Below are 21278 nucleotides of genomic sequence, written 5' to 3'. Positions count from 1 at the left end.
AGAAGACCTTATTTTATATCTTATGATCTTGCTAGAGATTCCTATTTAATTCAGGAGGTCTCTGGTAAATTGCTGTGGATGACCTTATCTTGGCAGGAACATTCCGGTATGCCTACCTAGGATACCGGGAGTTTCCCACACATTTCCTAGGCCACGCCCAGATTATAGGACAGCGGTTGCGCCCAGATCACACTGCAACACCACCTAGCGCACTTTCACCGAACAATAATGTGTACTGCGGGCAAGTCGTCGTGATATAGACGAAATCAACTGGATGATGATCCCCACTGCCGATCTCGCCGAGGTTCATGCTCTAGGTGTTTCTGTAGAGAGGGAAGAACTCGAAGGAGTAGAAATCGCGTACACGACACCGCAGTAGACACTTGTGGGGAGGCGTTTGAGCAAGAAGATGGCCTTGTGTGGGATATTATTGGAGAAAAAGAGTAGATTCGAGTCACCGGGGTACTAACATGTTTAATACCGGGGCGGACTATAAGATTCGGGTGAAGGATTATGCATCGGATCAGATTGAGACTGTGCCGATGCATGATAAGCTGAATGTTCCATTGCTGGCGCAGAGTGTGGGAATAATGTATGAGAGGTTTGCGGATGGGGAGGTTGTGCCTTCTTTTGAGGACGCGGTTAGGAGGCATGAGTTCTTGGATATGGTGTTTGCTTCGGACGAGGATGGGGGAGGTGAGGAGGTTTTGAGTCGAGTTTCATTGCTTCATGGCTTTGGAGGTCAGAGATCTATAGATATGATGTTTGTGGTTAGGACAGAGTGAATAGCTGACCTGAATATATATTCTGAAACTGAATAGCTTCATTCCAGACCATGTACCATCTATGTTTAAACTCCACTCGCATATCTAGTCAATTGTAGTAAGACTTTCATCCTTCTCAGCAACACTCTACAGACAGCTCTGCCGCAGCGATCTTATGACCGCGTATATAATGGTGTTTTCATTTCTCAATCAACCCTAGGTTGAACAGCCCATCGAACAAGAACATCTGGTAGAATATCATATGGTATCACCGCTAATGTAGAAACAATCATCCTCCCATGGAAATGCAATGAACATAATAAACAGACAATCAAGAGACAATATGCATGCAAATAAAGCCACGGATCCGTAGGTCCGTAGAGAAGGTCTGCGACCAACTACAAGATCAGCCCGTCGTGCTCCTCGTCACTCAGGTTCCACCAGAAGCGCATCTGCCGTTCGCGTTCGCTCAACACGCATCGCTCGTCCTCGTCCAATTCCGACTCGCGCAGCCACTCGGTCGGAAGGTCGCGCACCCCGTACCGCTGCCCCCATTGCCGTCGCTCGTACTGCATGAACCCGCCGAAATGCTCGTCCGCGTTGGCCACCCAGATCGTACTGCCGTCGGCCGAGAAGTCGGCTCCCCCGATCTCGCCGAAGAAGTCCTGCACTTGGCGCGTCTGGTAGGTCTGCGCGTTGACGATGCAGATCCGGTCGGCCGGTTCGCACATCAGCAGGGTCCGTGGGCCGCCGCCCACGGGCGAGAATCGCAGCGACCGGTATCCCGCGACGTCGGACTCGATCTTCTCCAGCGGCCGCCACGTGCGTGCATCCCAGATGATGGCCGTCTTGTCCTGGTTGCTGGTGGCGATGTGCCGCATGTCCGGGGACCAGGCGCAGGCGAACCCGAAATCGCGATGCCCCCGCAGCGGGTGCACCGGTCGCCCCGAGTCCGCCTCGACGACCCAGGCGTCCGGCGAGTCGCCAATCACCACGCGCAGGCGCCCGTCGGGAGATGTGGCCGTGCAGTTGATGGCGCGCGAGAGCTCGTGGTCCGCCACGAAGGTGTTGGTCTCGCAATCCAGCACCCGCAGATGCCGGTCGTTAGACGCGAAGATTCCTATCGGCGCTCGGTTCGTTCGACTGGGCACGACATCGATGTGGTTGGTGATCCCGTTCGGATCTTTAGTGACGAATCCAGAGGCACCGCTGCCCTCGGCGTCTGGAGATCGCAGAGCATACTCTCCCATGAACCCTCCCGCGATGGCCACCTCGTGCGCGGACTTCATGGAGGAGATTTTGACCGGACCCTGGAACCCGGTCTCTAAGGACGGCCGGGACAGGTCAATCAAACAGGTCAAGTCGTCGTAGGCGGGGATCCACGAATATAACTTGGATTCCTGGGCGAAATGCACCGTATTGTAGGCAGCGACCGACATCAGATTGCGCAGTTGGAAATGTTCAATGGTGGTCTTGAATCTAGTGTGCATGGACTTCTCCCGAAAATAAAACTCCTCCTGCGGGAGTTTGATCCCGTGTCGGTGACTGGAATATTCCAGATTATGATACGACTTGTACCATTGGTCTCGCAGGTGTCGCGCATCCGAGCGTTTGACCCGTAGTGCTTCCCACCACGGAATCTGTTGAATGTCGTAAAAGTCCCCGCCATAGGCAGTCGGTCGCACGATCTTTTGCGGCGGGTTCCAGCCGATGATGTTGGCGAGAGGGTTGGCCGGTAACGGTGCCGGGGCCATAGGAAGGCTGGGGATCGCCGCAATGGAGGAGTGGACCCACTGGGAGATAAATTGGTCGATGTTGAAATTTCGCTCGTGAACTATTGCAAACTGTCAGCCATAGCGATCGATGCACGGCGGAAGCCCATACTTGTTCCCTGTACAATGGAGGGCGCCAGGTGAGGATCCGTCGGGTCCTCCCCGTCCGAGAAATAGTTGTGATCGTCGTGGGCGGGAGCGGCCGCATCTTCCGTGAACTGCGTACTAAAACCTTGGTCCATGCCTCGATAGAAATCGTCAAAATCCACGTCGGATAGCGGTGTCGGGCCTAATCGAGAGGGTGAATCGTTGATATACTCCTCCCCATATTCGCCACCGATACTGTCTTCCGAATCGGACTTGGGCGTGTCGTCCAGGTCGTCGTCTTGCATCTCAGGGCCATTCGGTTGCTCCTCGACAAAAGACCCCTCGTAGTCGTCAAAAAGCCCCTCGGCCTCGTCGTCCTCGCTATCCTCCGAGATGGTCGACATGCTCTGACCCACGGCGACATTGTCGATGAGCTGATGCACCAGGCCATCCAGCCCTATGTGTGCGCCGTGCGGGCCAAGCGGGACGCCGCCCAGGTCGGACAAAGCGTCCGTCATCTCGGAATCCGACATGTACAACTCGGTTGGCGGGGAGGACGAGGTCATTCCGGCGGCTTGTCCGTGGCGGGTACCTCCAGGTCGGAAATACTCCTCGCGCTCGATCACGGCATTGACCACTTCCGAGACGGAGAGAAAATTCGGCTCGTTGCTGGTGGCATTCGGATATTGCGACACTGCCATGAGGGCGGAGATGCCCGCGTCCGTGTCGAAGTTCCCGTCCAACGTCACGCCACCGGCACCACCCGCTGGGCCTGGACTGGAGGGAGAGTGCGGATCATCTATCGGCGGTGACGACGATAAATCTTCACGAGCGGACTGCGAGAAGGACCGGCGGGACTGGCCTATATCCGAACCATTGCGGTGGGACGGGGCGGAAGGCCTGGAGGGGCGATCACCAGCACGAAAAGAGGGTGACCACGGGGGTTCCGATGCACTCCGATCAGGCATTCCGGTCAGGTTGGCAATGGCAGGCGACCAGAGGCGGGTGCGAATAGCCAGTCGAGGGTCAAATGCGACCGTGCGAAAGTGACGGCGGGCGGTGATTGGCACCGGCGACACCAAAGACAACCGAGTCCACGTTTTTCCGATTCTTTTCTTCTGCTTCGAATCGATCTTGGCCCTGCACGTGGTCACCCCCGCAGCATTCGTCGCCCACCAACCCCCACGCAGTTTAGGACTAGAAGGCTGGAATCCCAGTAGCACCCAGTCGGAACCGGAATCCTGCGGCTCTTGGTGAGTGGTGGTCGCACTATGGATGCAGTTATCCGGGGGTGAGAAGCAAGGAGGGGGGGAGAGGGATGAGGTGGCAATCGGGTCGGGTCACCAGGAGAGGAGCAATAAGCCACATCTCATGCGGTCGAACGAAGGGAAAGGAAAAGAGGGGAGGGAGGGGATATATAGGAACGAAGGCGAAGGGAAGAGGGGAAGAGAGGAGAAAGACAGAGCTTTACGTTGCAGAATGCGTCGGTCGCCTCCCCAAGTTGGGGGATGTGAGGTTGCCTTTTAGCACGACGGACGTGAGAGTGGAACAGATGAGGCTGCAGGCGACCGAGTCAGGAGGAACTCGTGGGAAAAGGACGGCGCAGATTGGAAGCCATACGAGTCTCCGGGATGCCGCCTTAGTCAGACGGCGAGGGGAACGTGCGGGTCACATGAATCGAGGAATTGCAGGAATCAATTCATGGCCACCGATTCTTTATCCCTGGATCCAGAGCAGAAATGCAGGAATGCAGGTTGGGTGAAGAATCTTAGTCAGAGCAGCCAGCAGGAAGAAGAATGAAGGACCACCCATGACTGCCAAGCCTGCGCTGCCGCCAGGGATCTCGGATATTATGCCATTGTTAGGACTATTATGTTGACGATTATACTGGAATACTTGGACTTATCGTTCATCAGGTCTCGTTCTAATCGTGACTATCCCAGCTCATATCAAACAAAAATACATCGCTGCCAACAAATACATCGAAGGTGAATAATTACAGCTCTCGGCCAATCCTATACTATACGGCGGTCGAAATGCCCGGTCCAAGAAGCAAAATATCACGCAATAAATCAACCAGTCGTTATCCATCGAAGGGGGGAAAAAGAAAAAAGAAAAGATACAGATTTGGATCACCCATCTAGTAATCCGAGTACGGTTCGTAATGCGACGAATATCTTCCGCCCGTGGGTTGTCCCCATCCGGCCATTCTCATTCGACGGTCTAAATCAAAAGTCAGCAAATGTCGTTCTCGAGAACCATGAAATTCAAAACCTACCCTTTTCAAAATCTCTCCATCGTTTCATAGTGATCTTGCTGCTGTCAAACTCGCCCTCTCCCGCCTCGTGACCCTTGTCCTTCTCGCCCGCCGTCTTCCGCGTGTCGCCCCAACTGAAATCATCGAACTTCCAGAACGAGTACGTGGGAAGAACAAAGTTCCAGATGGGCAGCGAGATCAGGTAGATCAGCATCCACATCACATATACCAGCCGATGGGCCGTCACGACGATCAGCACACCCGGAAGCCCCAGAATCAACGCCAGCAGCACCAGGGGGATGACCTGCACCGGCTTCTTGACGATGGAAGAAATGACGACGTAGAAGGTAAACGCGATGGCGGCGGGCAGGACAAGCGTTCCGACGAGTTCGATGAAAATCACAAACTGCATACTGAAGCAGAACGTGCCGCAGAGGTCGCGCACCAGCACAAGTTCCATCAGGTTGTGCACCGTACTGTTGATCCAACGACGCCGCTGGGACAGCAGCACCATAAACTGGTCCGGCACCTGGGTCTTGCAGACAGCCTGAGGCACGAAGATCTGTTTCCGCTTGGGGAATGTTCGAAGCATCAAAGTTGACAGATATCGATCCTCACCAAGCAGCAGCAAATTCTTCTTGTGGAGCGTATCCACCACGTTCTCGGAGTAATGCTCCACCACGTCCGGGTTGGCCAGGATGGGAACCCAGTAATTCTGGCCTCCTTTGGGCGCTTTGATGCGGTACATGGAGAAACAACCGGGCAAACAAGTGACACCACCGAAGACTGACTCGAACGATTTGGACTGATGGTGCGAGATAAAGTATTCAAACACCTGAATCATCGTCACCCAGCTATCCGTCTTGTTGGCAATCTTCGTCTCGCCGCACAAGCCCATGACCTCGGGATCCTTGACCATCGCGGAGATCATATGGGTCAAACTGTCCGGGAAGACCTTGGTATCGGCATCAACCATGAGCACCACTTCGTAAAAGTCCGGCGGAATCCCGGTGACATTCCAGAGTCCGTTAAACATCTCAAACTCCAGCTCCGTCATTCGCTCGTCAAACATCACTTTCTGGAGGAAGGACATCAGGATGATCTGACTGTCTCGTTTGCCTCGGTTGCCAGGCTTCGACTGGGTTTGCTCCGCCGGGGTGCCGCTCTTGACGACGATCATCATCGGAACGCGTTGCTGCTTCTCGGTCGGGACAATCGACGTGTCTCCGTAGTCATAAAATCCAGCGTAGACTTTGGCCATGTTGTGACGTTTGGAACCGGTAGCCACCGCAACGTAAGAAAATCCCTGCACCTCGTCAAAAGGAACCACGGGGTCCCGCATCATGCGCAAGACAATCTCCGGGGTGGAATATTCCTCTCCTTTACCCTTGATCATACCGTCACAGATGACAACGATGGTTTTGTGACTGTTCGGGTAATCAGTGGTCGCAATGGAGTCCAGAGTGGTGCGGATTCCATCTTCGCCTTCGGAGTAACAAGTAACCAAGCACATGGCATGTGCCAAGGGGTATCCATAAGGTTGCCAGTCCGGCGGCGGCTGGGGTACGACCGCTTCGTGGATGTATCCCGCAGCTCCGAGGCCCTCCGATTCCTGAATGGCATGCGAGTAGCGAGAGTCTTGTACTAAACTTGTTCGGCTGGCCGTAGGGTTTTGCCGCGACGGGTCTGCACTCAGTGTGCCACCGCTACTGTTGTGACTCAGTTTGTACATAGAGTTGCCGCTCGGGATCAATCGAGAGGTCGAATTTTGGCTCGCCATTGTGACATATTGAGGCCGCTGCTTTCCACCATTGCTCACGGTGTACGGGCTAGAGAAGCGAGAGGTGGTCGGCAGAAAGCTCGCTCGCTTGCTTGCACGGTCCGCCACAGGATCCGTAATGCGAGGACCAGGTCGGTAGATATCGTTCGACCAGTCTTCGATCTGCTGGTTGCGTGTCTTGGGATCGGAGCTCATACTCGTTTTCTGCGCGGCAAACCGAGGTGCCAGGAACCACTGGAACAGCAGGGCAAATGCGAATTTGACGATGACAATCGAGAGAATGAAAATCAGCGACACGTACAGGACGACCTTGGACGCAATACATCCAACTGTGTCGGTGTCGATACTCCCTACTTTCACGATCTGGGACAAGCACTTGCCAATCTTCTTGTCTTCCCCGCTCTGCAGGTAGTAAGTCAAGTCGACTCCGCGCACATCCGGGTTCTCACGCAGCTCGTCGAATTTGGCCGGGTACTTGACTTGCGAGGTGTCCAGCCACTGCAACAGATCGAGGTCGAGAACGTTGCCAGAGTACACCACCAAGTTTCGGCTCTTGTTTCTTGTGTCTTCCCATGTGAAATATACATCCCCTGAGCCTTTGAGACTGTAGAATGACTTCCTAGCCTCACCAGACGTGTGACAGGCCCAACCAGTGTAGTATGATTCGGTGTAGTTTGGCTTCGACGACCCGTCCTGGTTGAACGGTGCGCACGGAAAGTACCAGCCAAGTTCGCCTTTGGAATTCGTGGGGATGTCCGAATCTTTGGTGGTCGTGATAAGCCCTTTGCAGGCCCCGTTGACCTGCTGGAAGAAGAAACTTCCATCTTGTCCGCTGTACTTGTGAGGGAGGTCATAGAGAACATTCGTATCCGGAGGGATACCGGTGGCAGTCGGATGGGTCGATTTAGACAGGTCGTAGGCCGTCCCGTGGAATATCATGTAGCCGCTGCTCACCTTATTGATCTTCAGTCGAGTAGGCGGTGTTCCACACACGGTGGCCGTAAAACCAAAAGTCAAGAAACCGACGAATGCCGCGATGAGCAGAATGATACTGATGAGCCCGATCTTCTCCCGCCATGCACTCCGCTGCGCCTTTTGCGGCATCCCGAAGCATCGCATGATGCAATCGGGCGCCCAAAACGTGATAATAGCGCAATACGTAGTCCAGAGGCTGGGAGGCCGAACCTGCTCCATCGCCCTTTGTCGCTCTCTCTCCGCTGCAGCCGCTCTCTTCGAAATCTTCCGGGTGTGTCGCCTCTTTTTCGTATGTTTTCGGCTGGGAGCCCGCTCCATCGGCTTGTTGACGTTTCCATACATGCCATCTTTGCTCTTGTATTCCACGCTCCGGGAGCTCGGGGTATCCGCCTGGTCTTCGTCTTCCATCAAAGGCTCATGTCCCGTTGTCGAAGGCTGTGTCGGCATGTTCTGGGATCGCTGGCGGTAGTGATAGTTGGGGTGGGACTGATCGACCCGGGTTCGTTCCGGCTTCACGAAGCTCTTTTTCCGTCTCAGGTCCTCCCCCGCATCGACTCTCTCTTCGTCGTAATCTTTCTTCCTCCGAGAGCTGTGCGAACGATGACGACGGTGGTGATGGCGATGCGACGCCGGCGGGCTTGATAACGATTCATTCAGGGCGCCGGTCTCGGGGTCTCGTCTTCGGCGTCGCGAGGATTCACGAAAGGCGGACTGTTCATCTCGTCGCGGGGAGGCCTTCCCCGGCCGTTGAGGCAAAGACATGGTCCAACAGCTAGTACGAGTAGCAGAGTCAGCGAAAAACCAAACATCGCCTGGCCATGAAGAACTGACCTTTATTCCAGTGCGACCATGAAGTATGGGAAATCTATAGCTTTTGGCGGTTTAATTATTATAATGGCATCGGCGACGATGCTGATGCAACGAAACCGGCGAGCGATGCGATAGATGGCTGTGTTTCCACTCAAGGTAACGTTCTCTTTGAACTCTTGCCGGCGATGGCAGTATCCAAGCGATTCAGTCAGGGTGCGAACTAGGCACCGGTGGATCAAACCTGAGCGATCGCGTGGAATGGCGTGGTCTGTGGTCCAAGACTGGAAGATGGTTAGATAACGAGATAGAGCACTCTGCACTGAAACTGCGGACAAACAAAGCGAGCGATAAGAGTTGAGTGGCAGCCAGTAGAATATCACCAGTGGGATCTTGAAGATTCCAGGAATGCGCCGAGCGGAGATTTCGAGGGGGTCTCGAAGAAGGGGGAGGGAGAAAAGAAGAAAGGGAGCATCAGCGGGAGGCGATTGAGATGGTGCCGAGCGGAGTTGGCGTGATACAGTACATGATCGGGTTGTGGTGCAAAACACTAGGAACGACTAGGAGACGTAGGAACCGGTGACCGTGCCTGAAAATAACCACCTACCGAACCGAGTATTTTATTTGACGAGGTGTGATTTGCCCTCGGCTGCAGGGGTATATAAAAAAAATCAAAGAAGAAAGAAAAGCTCCGGCGCATGTACAAGATACCTCTCATTCGGGAGTTATCTACATGCGAAGGTACGTCAATGCGTGCGGGAGAGGGACTTGAGGAGACAGCGGAGGGATGTCACCGGTGGGTTATTTCACCAGGAAGGAAGCTAAAAAAGGTCGAGAATTTGGCAGCGCCGAACAATCGTCCAGAGAAATCGAAGCGATGGCAAAATTGCGCCCATAACAAAGGACGGGATAGAATACACCTAGTACGGTGCCATCCATGTGCCTCGTCGCTAGGGGCAATCGGTCGGGGCTAGATCCCTCCCCACCAATGGAAGTCACTCGGCCGGGCTCACGGATCAATTAAAAGGTTCGGGCCCCGGTCGGTCCTCGTCTCTTGATTGGCTGCCGTTCCGCGTCCAGACCGGCTAGGCCGTATCAGGCTAACGGCCGAAAATAACCGACCAGTCACGAGCAACCCAATGTCTCACATGGGCCCCACCACCTCGGTTGCCCCTCTGATCTCAATTTTGAAGGTTAAAACTTAATCCTCCTCCTTTGCGTTGATGCTCCGGACTGGCAATGCGGAGAACTTCTGCCGTGACCGTAAGAGCTCCCAGATCAGTCAGCTGAATCACGGGGTAACAGGCTGACATGAAGACAGACCGTGCCTTGACACTCCAGGTCCGCCGTCTTAGACATGCCAACGGCTATAAATAGTATCGCAGCGAGATCTAGGAACCTATGGACAGTGAACAGTTGGCTGGCAGCTACCATGGTTCTTCCCTATGGTTTTCCTTCCACATTACACATGCATCCATTAGGCTGGAACGTCGCCTTATGTGCATTGTACTGCGTATCGGCCATATGGTATCAAATACGTTACAGTCTGAACTTCTCTTCCGCAGCAAATCTGACTTTGGCAGAAACATGGCGTAATGTGCTTTTATAGATCAAAATAAAATAAAATAAAATACAAAATATCTATTCTTACAGAGTACGAATTATTCAATAGCTTCTCTTTGGTTAGTACACCCAACATGGCTTCTCTATTGACACTTAGCCAAAGCTTTCCGGGGGAACACCCCATAGTAGCCATCATAACGGAGAGAATGAGAGGGCATCCATATACAAAAGACCAAAAGCTGTGACCCTGTCACCAAGCAGGGCAGTTGAAGCATCATGATTCGCTATATCTGGACTCCAATATCATTTCATCACCAATCAACTTCAGAAGAGTCTCAAGGCAGACAGTCAGTAGTATGACCAAGTCTTAACGTCGCGGAGCAGCCGAAAGGCTATTAGAATTAGGGTTCCTGGCTGAGTTTGGAGTAATCTGGTACTACTCCTCAAACCTTAAGGGTACGGGAAGCTCGATGCTCTCTTTGTATAGTGGAAGTAGAGCTTGAGGCATACTACGCCACACGTAAGATGCTCCTTGCACATCTCCGCCATGATATCAAGTACTAGCCAGGTGCTGTAAAATCAGGGTGCCCCAGATTCGCACTGCAGGCCATGTCATCGATTATTCACCCTCTGAATACGGGATGTTTCCATGTCTCCTCCAGGAAGATGATGTCAACACTATAAGCAATCGCATTCGAAGAACTTCGTAACACAAAACAGTTTACTACAAACCCACGAGATTGGATTCCATCCCAGGTACGCATTGCATAGGCATCTCACGAAACCGAGCCCTTATTTCCCCGTAACAGTTACCACCAGAGTACGAGACTAGGAGTCTACCTCTCACTAGCGGTGCAACTCGACTAAAACCCAGTAGCTCATCTGACATGACTAGCGGCAAAGGCCGGCGGTAGCACTTCTCCGTGGCTGCAGCCCGCTACATTCATCTGCTGCTATTTTCAGACAAAGCCAATTAGATCCAAGCACGCCACGATGCCGATGTCTTATGCGTCGAAATGGGGAATACTCTTTGATTTATGAAACTGTACCATGGTATTATTTCATGTTGATATATCATACTGTAATCTGCGAAAGACATACGCTGTAGAAGTGAAAAAAGACAAAGGTACGAGTAAACTGCTCTGACTCTGTCTGCGCACCGGCTGAGTCACTTTGCCCCCTTGATGCCCAATAAAGGAACGCCAAAAGGGGACCAAAACCTTTGTATCCTACATATTCTGTCAGCCTAAACACATAACTAGCGCGGCCATCATTCTGCACGTACCGAGCAAATACGGACGAAGAGCCCTTCGTGTAGTTATCGAATACTTGTTCGAGCCGCACAACCAAGATTCGAGCCCTTCTCATCCAACAATCTGCGAGGTCGCTTGTACCCATATTTTATCATGCGGTAGCGATACTTCTGGCCGAACTCGCATGCACGCAGCCTCAGCCTTGTCCATGCACCATCGGTGAGAATGACTATGCAGCTCTGCACGTCCTTCGTAGATTTGACTTTGCGTCTTTTCCGTACCTTACGATACTCATCCTCTGGTCCAGATACCTTCCGAGACATGTCTCGATGCGATGGAAACTCTCCCACCTTCATAATCGCGGTGAGCTCACTCCAGGCAATCATGATGCCATCTCCAACGTGGCGGGGCTACTTGGAATGCAGGCTCCTCCGTTTCTGACGGTGGTCAGCCACGTTTTGGGCTGACAGCTTGGAATGCGGGCGTTACGATGAAGAATGTGTGTATCCGGAGTGTCTGTCAGATTAAGTATCCACTGTGATCTCTACCCCGGCATGACGATCAGGGTATCCTGGGTCTGCGATCAACAGGAATGCTTCTTTGCCTTGCTTGGCATGAAGAGTCGCACAATTGCAATGCCGACCGATATGACGACAAAACGATGGCATCTGTACGAGGGCACGACGAGCCAGTAACGTTCTTGGTTCCTTTCTGGGGCTTTCTTTGGTCCGGTCCGAATTGCCAAACAATAGATCACCATGACTACCGAGGTCAGAATTTCGATCTCGTTGTATCGACTGGAGATGAATGCTGGATCCGAACGGCGCTTAGACAACCACTCACTCACCTCGGACCCTGGTCTGGCTAGGAGTGTCCTCGTATTGCGAATTGATTGCGGGATGAGTTGAGGCTCTCTGTCGCTAATTTCTGCCACAAGAAGAATATTCACTCGATTGGGTTTGCTGGGGGGTGGCCAGCGCGTTAGGCATATTTCTCTTCGTATAATTTGTGTCCCACGATGATTACCTTTCGATCTCAGCCCCCATAGATCATACCACGGTGCCAGCTGGCGTCACAACTCTGGGGTCGGAGAACTCCGCTACAGTATGTTAACGTAAATTAAACGTCAGACGTCCTCTATCCTGGAGGATTGCTTCAGCACTTCCAATGTCGCCTACCAGCTCTGTTCCATTTCCTTGAGCTACAACGCTTTGAAACTGTCCTACTGTATCTCCGAGTTGGTTACTTTCTTCTTAAGGCTGGATTGCATCCCAGGGTCCAAACGACTGGACTTGTTACATTAAAACGTAGCAGCTTTCCTACTTTGCCAACATCTGCCTTGTTGCGTGTTTTCACCTCGAGTCTTCAAATCTGGCATGATTTAGCATATCACAGCATCTGTGCTATATGGGAGATGCTTATAGGTAGACTGCTTTATATATTTACTTTATGTTTGGAAGACGACAGGAAAGGATATATGTCCTCAGGCTGAGAACAGCGATTCGATCACAAATTGTGACTGTGTCAAATGAAGGGTACATGAAGGTGAAAGAAATGAAACCAAAACAGTGCAACGAAATAATATCAGATCAGAGCCACCAAGAACTACTGGTAGTTTCTGATATTAGATCCAATAGCATAGAATGTAACGGTGATGGCCCCCGCGTATTACCAGACCGTACCGTACCGCCGATACCGTATCGCTAGTGCCGCCTCGGCGCCTGAGGCCACTCCGCCCGATCCTCTTGAATCCACTTTTTGTCTCTTCTGCTCTTCTTCTTCTCTTCAGCCGTCCAATTCCCTCGCCGTCGTCTGCGGTCACCGGTCGTTTCTCTTTCCCCTCTGACTCTCTGACTCTCCCTCGTTATTGTCTCTCGTTTGACACCCCCTCCTTTCGTTCTTATCCTTGCGGTAGGCAATACTTTCCTAGGCTTCAGTCATCATCGAATCTAATCGATTAATCGTTATCAGGTGGATCCCGAATTCCTCCAGTTCTCCACGGTCCACGACTCCATAACCTATCGATTTCCGCCTTCGACTTGTCCGACAGTCCGAGACATAATCGACCCGATAACTGCTCACCTCCCATCTCACTCGTTCCAATCCTCATCTACGGCGCATAGAATCTCACCCCACGAACCTCCTCGTCAATGCCATAACCTACCACCCTCTTCACCGTGTCTACTTCTGCGTCGATCTAGATCCACGGTTGCAAAGTTGGTCGGACGTGACGTACCTCTATCTCACAACCCCGATCGAGTTGAAGGAAACGAAAGAACAAGATGGCCAGCCCCAGTGCAGGCGGATATCCGCAACCTGTCACTTCCCCTCCTCCGGTTTACCTGCGGTCTTCACCCCCGGCCTCCCCTCATCACCAATCGACCCCGCGGACCTTTCACAAGAGGCCGTTGAGTTTGGGCTTTGGTCGGAAATCTCCTACTGCCTCGGTCCCGTTGACAGACCACGTCGCAGAGGACCGGCATGTCTCGAACCCCGCCGAGGATGCCACCCTGGCCCCGGTGTCCAACAAAACCGTCGACAATTTCCCCGACGATTATGACGTTCCTCCGCTGCCGACGGGGGCGTTCTCCAAATTGGCCGTGGAGGACTCGCCCCAGACGCATGATAATCAAGACTCTGATGACGCCCCGCCGCCGCCACCACCACACCTCCCGCAGGCGCCAGCGCATGGACACACCCCAGGCAGCAGTGGCTCGTGGTCGGTGGTAGAGCCCCGTGGTAAGGATGAACCTAAGATCCTGATCAATGCCAGCGGGTCGTCGTTGGATCAAGGCGCCCCCAGCGCAAGTCACAACAGCTCCTCTCGGGGCAGCTTGGATAGTGTCGATCAGGTGTCAGATGATGTAGAGGAGCCGGAACCAGAGCCCCTGCATTACCACCACCGTCCCTACCAGCCCAAAGCGGACTTACCGACTGAGAATGCCGCGAGCAATGGGCATCTGTCGGCTCATCACGCTCGATCGTCCCGGCCGCGCTCGGCGTATTCCGTGGCGTCCGACATGGGTGGATCTCCTCACGGATCTCCGTACCTTCATGCGCGCTCCTCCTCTCGACACTCCACCTCATCTCCGGACGTTCGACCGGTCTCCTTTGTTGATCTTCTCAACACACCCTACCCGCAGCCCGGCCCTGCACCGGCGCAATTCGGCAATGCGCAGTTGCAAGCGTCTGTCGGCAACAATGCATCCTTGCTGAGCCATAAGCAAACCTTTGACATGTACCTGGCCAACGTGAAGAAAACCGATGACTCGGCCATCCAGTATGAATTCGCCATCTTCATGGTCAATGCCATGTTGGAAATGCCGGAGGACCTGGACGGGGTAGCGCAGGTGTATGGCCGGAAGGGATCTGAGATCACTCGTGCCAGCCTGCTGAAAGAAGCCAAGTCGATTCTGCAACGTCTGTCCGACCGCAGCTACCCGTTCGCGCAGTACTACCTGGCCGATGGCTACGCATCGGGGCTGTTCGGCAAGGGTAAGGAAGATCCCGACCGCGCCTTCACCCTTTTTCTTGCCGCCAGCAAGCACGGCCACGTGGAGGCGTGCTACCGAACGGCGCTTTGCTACGAATTTGGCTGGGGTACTCGTGTCGAGGCGGCGCGAGCTCAGCAATTCTATCGGCAGGCCGCATCCAAGAACCATCCGGGTGCCATGTTGCGCATGGCCAAGGCCTGTCTTGCCGGTGACATGGGCCTGGGAGTGCGCTACCGAGAAGGCGTGAAATGGCTGAAGCGAGCGACGGAGTCGTCGGACCGGCAGTACAACACGGCGCCCTATGAGCTGGGACTGATGCACGAATCGGGGTACGGTGACGACGTCTTCCCCGACCCGTCGTATGCCGCGCAGCTGTTCACCAAGTCGGCCGACCTGGGACATGTCGAGGCGAGCTACCGGCTAGGCGATGCCTACGAGCATGGGAAGTTGAACTGTCCGCGGGATCCCGCTCTGAGCATTCACTTCTACACGGGCGCGGCACAAGGCGGACACCCGTACGCGATGATGGCGCTCTGTGCATGGTACCTGGTGGGGGCGGAGCCCGTGCTCGACAAGGACGAGAACGAGGCGTATGAATGGGCTAAACGAGCCGCCGATCTGGGTAAGTTGACTGACATTTTATTCGAGAACACAGCTGACATGGTACCCACCGACAGATCTCACCAAGGCGCAATACGCCGTTGGCTATTTCACCGAGATGGGCATTGGATGCCGTCGCGACCCGTTGGAGGCCAACGTGTGGTATGTGAAAGCGGCCGAGCAGGGCGATACGCGAGCGACGCATCGAATTGCAGCGATTCGAGCGGCGGCCGAGGGGGTGGATCCCACGCAGGCCGCCGGTCAGGGACAAAAGGGGAAGAAGGGTGAGTTCGCTTGTGCATGATTGTCGAGCCGATCAGCAGGCTAACGGTGATAACAGAGGGCAAGAAGCGATTCGGCCTTTTTTAGCCGGCTCCTGCAGCTAGTTCCAGTCAGGGATTTTGGTCAAGTTGTTTATCCAGCGATTTTGAATTACGGCGTTTTGAGCGACATCTCCGGGGATAATGCATAATAGTACGGACTTGACGGTCCGTTGACCGGTCGCATCGGATGTATTTTTGTATAGGAATGAATTGACTGAACATACTGAGATTTGGTGGTCGATCTGTTGGCAGATGCTGTCAGCGAGTGAAACAAAGAGAAGCCTGGCCTCAACTGATACATCATAATGGTTCACGGTGAAACATGCAGTGTCAGTCTCCGACTGTGCTCAGTTCCTTGAGTAAACAAAAGCTCCGTCGGATGGACCTGCGTCTCTGAGTTGGAGATGTCAATCCTTACTTCATGAGGAGTACCCCTTACTCTTGCGCTGGCTGTCCCTACAGACGAGTACGGAGTAATACAGACGGTGGAGATGCATTGCATGACATGGCATCGCATCTATTACGCTCTGTGTTTGCGTTCCTCACTTCCCTGCCTTCTCCCTCTCTCTCACCCAATTCTACCCATCCCCGTCGCTACAGGCAGGCAGGTAGGTAGGTGAGTCAACCCAGCCCTCCAGCCCGGAAACCCCCTTAAATCAAAATATCCTCCAGTTTCGTTTCGTTTTCACAAAGCATCCTGCCAAGTCCTCTCTCGCCACCCACGCAACCCGCAGATCCCCAGGGCCGACGATCCCCACAGTCCCCCTGATAACCACAGCTTTCAGCCCAGGCACCCGGCCAATAAGCTGTCTCCGGAGCGTAGATCCCGTCGATTGCGGTTTCGGATGATGTGGTTTGGCTCTGCGTGTTCGCTCGTTTTCTTGTTTGCAGTCATTGCTATTAATATTCGGGCTGTGTCGGGTTGATTGTCTCGTGGAGCTGGTCTGGTCTGGTCTGGTCTGGAGTAGTTACGTAGTGGTTTGGGTGCATGGGGTAGTAGGTGGTACCTGGGAGTAGGGTGAATTAGCAGCTGCTAGGTTACGGAGCCAGTCCTCCGTCGAGCAGGAGCTGGTCGATCAGGTCGTGAGTAAGTGGTTCTGCAGGTCGAGGCACATGCGAGTATAAAGAGCGGATTCTTCTCGTCTGCCGTTTGGTCTACATTTGACTTCTCATCTCATCTCACTTCACCCCGTGTCTCTTCCTCCCTGCCTGCCTGCCTGTCTGCCTATCTACCCACCATCTGAAATCTAGGTACGCTGATCTCTCTGTTGTTTTGTTTGCTTTGATTTGTTTTGTTTATACCCCTCTCTCCCTTCTTGATCTCGATCTATCCATCCCATAACATCCCATCTCCTTGACTACCAACCAACCAAGTCGAGTGAAGTCAACTCTCTGAACCAAACTAACCCTCCTGTCCAACAGACCAGACTCTCCACCAACCACTCTCACAACCAGAACAAAATGCAATTCTTCCAAACCCTCCTCCCCATCGCCCTCCTCGCCTCTCTCGGCGCCGCCCGTCCCGCCGACTCCGTCGTCCGCGACTCCGAGGTCTTTGCGCGCGACTCGCTGAAGAGCTGTATCGGTGTATGTCCTCCCGTCCTTCCCTCTACCCCTCCGTTCCCTCGACCCTCGAAGGTTGGAATTTCTCTTCGACGGAGAATCCAAACAGAACGAAATAAACCCAGCAAGATAGGTATCTGACAGGAAGAACGAAAAATATAGAAACTTCAAACCCAGTCGCAATGCACGAACGTCACGACTTCGCCGTTCGCCTGCTGTCCGCCTATGACGTGTGGCAGTGATAAGGTATGTCATGTCCTTTTCATGAGTCGGTACTGGATGTGGCTATGACTGGGGCGTATGATATGCTAATGTTCTTGTCTGATCTAGCTGTGCCGGTTCTAAGCTTCTTTTGCTCTGACTCTTGAGCGTTGTGCTGTCTGTTATCGTCATGATGAGGAGTGAGTTACAAGGAGGTGATATGACCACGACTGCGTTTTGTATGCCTACCTGGGGGAATAAATAATATCAATCGAGGTGGTGGATCGATCAAGACAGACAAATAGGATAGTGAGATGGAGGGCGGGAACGAATGATTCTTTTCAACGGTGTATTGTATTTATTGACTTCCTTACCTACTACGTATCTAGCTAGCTAGTGAATAATGCTTTCAAGGATTTGTTGGCCAGGTAGTGCCTACTTCGGTAGAACGGGAGGGGGGTTTAGAGATAATGATCTAATAATGGCTTGGTTTTTAAGTCTAGGTAGGGTGTTGGGTATGTATTCAAGTGACTAATATCGCTGGTAAAGAATGGGCTTGTCTGGGTTGAGTGAGGGGTGGATGATTAATAGCATGTATTTATTCAGGTTGAACAGAAGAATCTTCGATATAACAGTAACCATCCTATTCTAAGTTCACTGTTTAATTAGGAGAAAGTTGGGTCTGCTTCAGTGGAGTCATGACATCACGATAACAATGGTCAGTATCACTATATCGCTATTAGACCGAACTGCCAGACTATTTAAGCCACCTATGTCCAATAAATCAGAGCATTGATGCATTGCCATACCGATCGATCGGTCTCTACAGTGGCTACTGGCTACTCTACAATCAAACACTAGAATCAGTCTCGTAATAATTAGCATGTACAGTACATATTGACAAAAAGAAACATGGATGCACCAGTCAGTGAACACGTCAAATAAAAGATATCTACTACATGAAACCATGTATTGGAGAAGATAATGAAATGAGAAAAAAGAAACCTCCAAGAGGGCGGTATCACAACCACACGAAATGAAAACTCCAAACATATATCCTTAACCTATAAACAATTGAACACATCCTAGACATCAATGGAAGAAAATCTAGAACTGGTCAATGCATCCCCAGTAGCGCTCGACGTTGAACTCGCCGGCATCCTTCCAGAGATCGTTGGAGTAGGAGAAGAAGACGGACAGGGAGCCGACCTCCTCAACCAGAGCCTTGATGGCGGTGGCCTGCTGGGAAGTACCGGGGACGGCGAGACCGTTGGCCTCACCCTGGCTGGGCCATCCGGTCTCCAGGTTGATGACGTCCTTGCCGCTGCAGATGCCCTTGAGGATCTTGACCTGCTTCTGGGCGAAGGTACCGGCGTCCTTGGGGTCAACCTCGGCGTTGAAGAAGGGGTGGATGTTGGCACCGACAACGTCGATGGCGCTGCAGAGAGCGGAGCCGCTCTGCTCCCAGACGTTGATGGGCTCGGTGGTGGTGATCTGGCCAGAGTAGCCGGCACCCTCGAACTTGGACTTGGCGGAGGTGATGAAGCCGGCGAGCTCGGAGGCGCTGCAGTAGCCGTTCTGGATGGCCTCGTTACCGACCACGATCAGGGTGACCAGGTCCCACTCGGCCCACTTGGCGATGGCGGTGACCTGCTCCTGGGCGCCGGAGATGCCGCTGCCGTCGATGAAGACACCGATGATCATCTTGAGGCTGTGCTTGCGGGCGGCCTCACCGACGTACTCGAGGCCGTTGCAGTCAGTGGAGTAGACACGGACGTGGGAGAACCCCTTCTCGGCGATGACGGCGATGTCGGACAGGATGTCGGACTTGGACTTGCAGTTGCTGTCGTTGGTGTAGGGAGAGTAGGTCATACCCATCTGCTTGCCGCTGACGCCGGTGGGGACGGGAGTCTGGGAGCTGGAGCTAGACGAGGGGGCGGCGTGGGTGGTGGGAACGGCCGAGGTGGTGGGAGCAGCAGGAGGCTGGGTGGTGACGGGGGCAGCCGGGGTGCTGGGAGCGGGAGCCGGGGTGGAAGTGGGCTCGTCGGTGCCGGTGAAGGGGCAGACATAGGAGATGTCGGTGCGGGTGACGGTCACGACCTGCTCAGGCTGAGTGTAGGTGCCCGGGGTGAAAGTGGCCGGGGTGGGGTAGACCACGACGGTGCTGGAGGGCACGTAGGTGGTGGTGGGAGCGATGGTGTAGGTGCCGGGGGTGGGGCAGACGTAGGTGGTCGTCTCGATGACGCTGGTCACGGTCGAGCCGCTGGGCTTGACGGTAGCGTAGGGGCAGGTAACCGTGGTGGCGGTCTCGACGACGGTGGTCACACCACCGTAGGTGTGGGAACCGCTGGGGAGGTCGGTGGTGGTGGCACCGCAGACGGTGGTGGCATCGGTGACCGTGACGGTGGTCGCGGGGACGGTGAAGGTACCGGTGGAGGGGAAGTTGGTCACGCCGGGGGTGGGCAGAGTCACCGCGGGGGTCTCGGGCTGCTCAGGAGTGGCGGCAGGGGCCGTGGTGGCCGGCTGCTCGGGGGTGGCAGCGGGAGCGGACGAGGAAGGCTGCTCGGGGACCGCGGGGGCAGTGGTGGCCGGCTGCTCGGGCTGCTCAGGGGCAGTGGTAGCGGGCTGCTCGGGCTGTTGAGGAGTGCCAGTGGCGGGCTGTTCAGGCTGCTCAGGCTGCTCCGGGGTGCCAGCAGGGGCGGTGGTGGCAGGCTGCTCAGGAGTGCCGGTGGGCTCGACGCCGGCCGGGGTGGACTCGGAGACGACCACGGTCTTGGTGGTGTAGCTGGTCGAGTGACGAGTGGTGACGATGTCGGAGGTCACGGTCTCGGGAGCGGGGGGAGCGGAGGTAGGCTCGACGGGGGCGGAGGTCGACTCGATGATGGGGACCACTGGTCTCGTTAGTTGTGTTCATGATAGTCAGACCCAAGTCAACGTACAGGTCGGGTTGCCGTAGTAGGTGATGACCTCGGTGGTACATCCGCACTGCTCCTCCGGCTCGGGCTGGAGAGCGCGACGCTGGTGCAGCGAGTCGTGACGGCGCATGTGCGCGACGTCGGCCATGGCGGAGCCGGCCAGGGCGGCGGCGGTGGCCAGGAAAGCACCCTTCATGATGAAAGAGGGATGGAGAGTGGATTAAAGATGTAATCAAAGAATGCCCGCTGAAAGAGTGAAGCGGTGGTCAACAAGATCAACCGAAAGGAAGGACTTGGAGAAGGGAAGGGAAAAAGGGCCGGGAGCCTCTTTTTGATCTTGACTGGCGGGGGGATAAGGAAGGGAAGAGAAGGAGAGGAGAAGGGAAGCGACGAGAAGAAGAAGAAAAAGCGATGGACGGGGGCGAACCCCTGTCGGTTGGCATCAGAACGTCTGGCCCCAATCGCTGCTCGATCAGGGGGACGCCAGCCTCAAGATGGGTTGGCGCCCCGCTAGTCAGGCACCGGCCGCCCGCTATTGGTGGTGCACCGCGCGGATGGCGGTGGGGGTCCTCGTTGTGTTTTTTTGTCTTTGTCGTGTCTCAGTCCTTGCGCTGCCACTTCTTGGTCCGAGGAGTTACAGTATATTGAGTAGGTAACCTCCATCTACGCTGTCCTGCATGGTTGCAACATCGGAGTTGTCGTACTTCCAGAGGTAGCGCCCGTCAGTTGACCAGTGATATAACACTCTACTTCGCTATATCATCCAACTCTGGGCCAACCGCCCTATCCGAAGGCTTGGGCAAGCGCATCTCCAAATTAATTGCACTCGAGTTCCAACTCTAGCGACCCCTCGCCGTACGGAGTAGTACTGCGCAGTCTCATGGAGGAATAAAATCCAATAATAATAGAACCCAAAAGACGGTC

The 21278-nt window shown here is 54.1% G+C and overlaps 5 protein-coding genes across 5 annotated transcripts; 2 read left to right on the top strand and 3 right to left on the bottom strand.

Moving 5' to 3' along the window:
• Window positions 1-921: 921 nt before the first annotated feature.
• Window positions 922-2609, bottom strand: P170DRAFT_435940 (WD40 repeat domain-containing protein). The gene has a single exon (XM_024849054.1). The coding sequence runs from the start codon at window positions 2516-2518 to the stop codon at window positions 1163-1165; it is 1356 nt and encodes a 451-aa protein (XP_024706064.1). The 5' UTR covers window positions 2519-2609; the 3' UTR covers window positions 922-1162.
• A 2154-nt stretch (window positions 2610-4763) lies between these two features.
• Window positions 4764-8397, bottom strand: chsF (chitin synthase CHS3; the record flags this gene model as incomplete). Its single annotated transcript, XM_024844075.1, has 2 exons — window positions 4764-4846; window positions 4902-8397. The coding sequence occupies 2 exons, from the start codon at window positions 8395-8397 to the stop codon at window positions 4764-4766; spliced, it is 3579 nt and encodes a 1192-aa protein (XP_024706063.1).
• A 4647-nt stretch (window positions 8398-13044) lies between these two features.
• On the top strand, window positions 13045-16001 carry chs3 (putative chitin synthase activator (Chs3)). The gene is made up of 4 exons (XM_024849053.1): window positions 13045-13169; window positions 13230-15374; window positions 15430-15636; window positions 15693-16001. The coding sequence occupies exons 2-4, from the start codon at window positions 13541-13543 to the stop codon at window positions 15719-15721; spliced, it is 2070 nt and encodes a 689-aa protein (XP_024706062.1). The 5' UTR covers window positions 13045-13169; window positions 13230-13540; the 3' UTR covers window positions 15722-16001.
• A 1135-nt stretch (window positions 16002-17136) lies between these two features.
• Window positions 17137-17583, top strand: P170DRAFT_474315 (uncharacterized protein; the record flags this gene model as incomplete). The annotated part of the gene is made up of 3 exons (XM_024853120.1): window positions 17137-17262; window positions 17401-17484; window positions 17569-17583. 3 exons carry the CDS (start codon window positions 17137-17139, stop codon window positions 17581-17583), a joined length of 225 nt encoding a protein of 74 aa, XP_024706061.1.
• A 724-nt stretch (window positions 17584-18307) lies between these two features.
• On the bottom strand, window positions 18308-20725 carry btgE (putative cell wall glucanase (Scw11)). The gene is made up of 2 exons (XM_024852196.1): window positions 20379-20725; window positions 18308-20330 (listed from the first exon to the last, which is right to left on the bottom strand). Exons 1-2 carry the CDS (start codon window positions 20548-20550, stop codon window positions 18547-18549), a joined length of 1956 nt encoding a protein of 651 aa, XP_024706060.1. The 5' UTR covers window positions 20551-20725; the 3' UTR covers window positions 18308-18546.
• Between the last annotated feature and the right edge of the window lie 553 nt (window positions 20726-21278).

This window comes from Aspergillus steynii (assembly GCF_002849105.1).
Source record: "Aspergillus steynii IBT 23096 chromosome Unknown P170scaffold_3, whole genome shotgun sequence".
Lineage (NCBI taxonomy): Eukaryota > Fungi > Ascomycota > Eurotiomycetes > Eurotiales > Aspergillaceae > Aspergillus > Aspergillus steynii.
This window is presented reverse-complemented; position numbering and strand designations above follow the sequence as displayed.

Bases quoted from the DNA above. Each gene is read 5' to 3' on its own strand.
- P170DRAFT_435940 (XM_024849054.1), bottom strand. From the start codon at position 2,518: ATGGCCCCGGCACCGTTACCGGCCAACCCTCTCGCCAACATCATCGGC.
- chs3 (XM_024849053.1), top strand. From the start codon at position 13,541: ATGGCCAGCCCCAGTGCAGGCGGATATCCGCAACCTGTCACTTCCCCT. The intron at 15,375-15,429 runs GTAAGTTGACTG...ACCCACCGACAG, and splicing joins TAAACGAGCCGCCGATCTGG to ATCTCACCAAGGCGCAATAC. The intron at 15,637-15,692 runs GTGAGTTCGCTT...CGGTGATAACAG, and splicing joins GGGACAAAAGGGGAAGAAGG to AGGGCAAGAAGCGATTCGGC.
- btgE (XM_024852196.1), bottom strand. From the start codon at position 20,550: ATGAAGGGTGCTTTCCTGGCCACCGCCGCCGCCCTGGCCGGCTCCGCC. The intron at 20,331-20,378 runs GTACGTTGACTT...TAACGAGACCAG, and splicing joins CTACTACGGCAACCCGACCT to TGGTCCCCATCATCGAGTCG.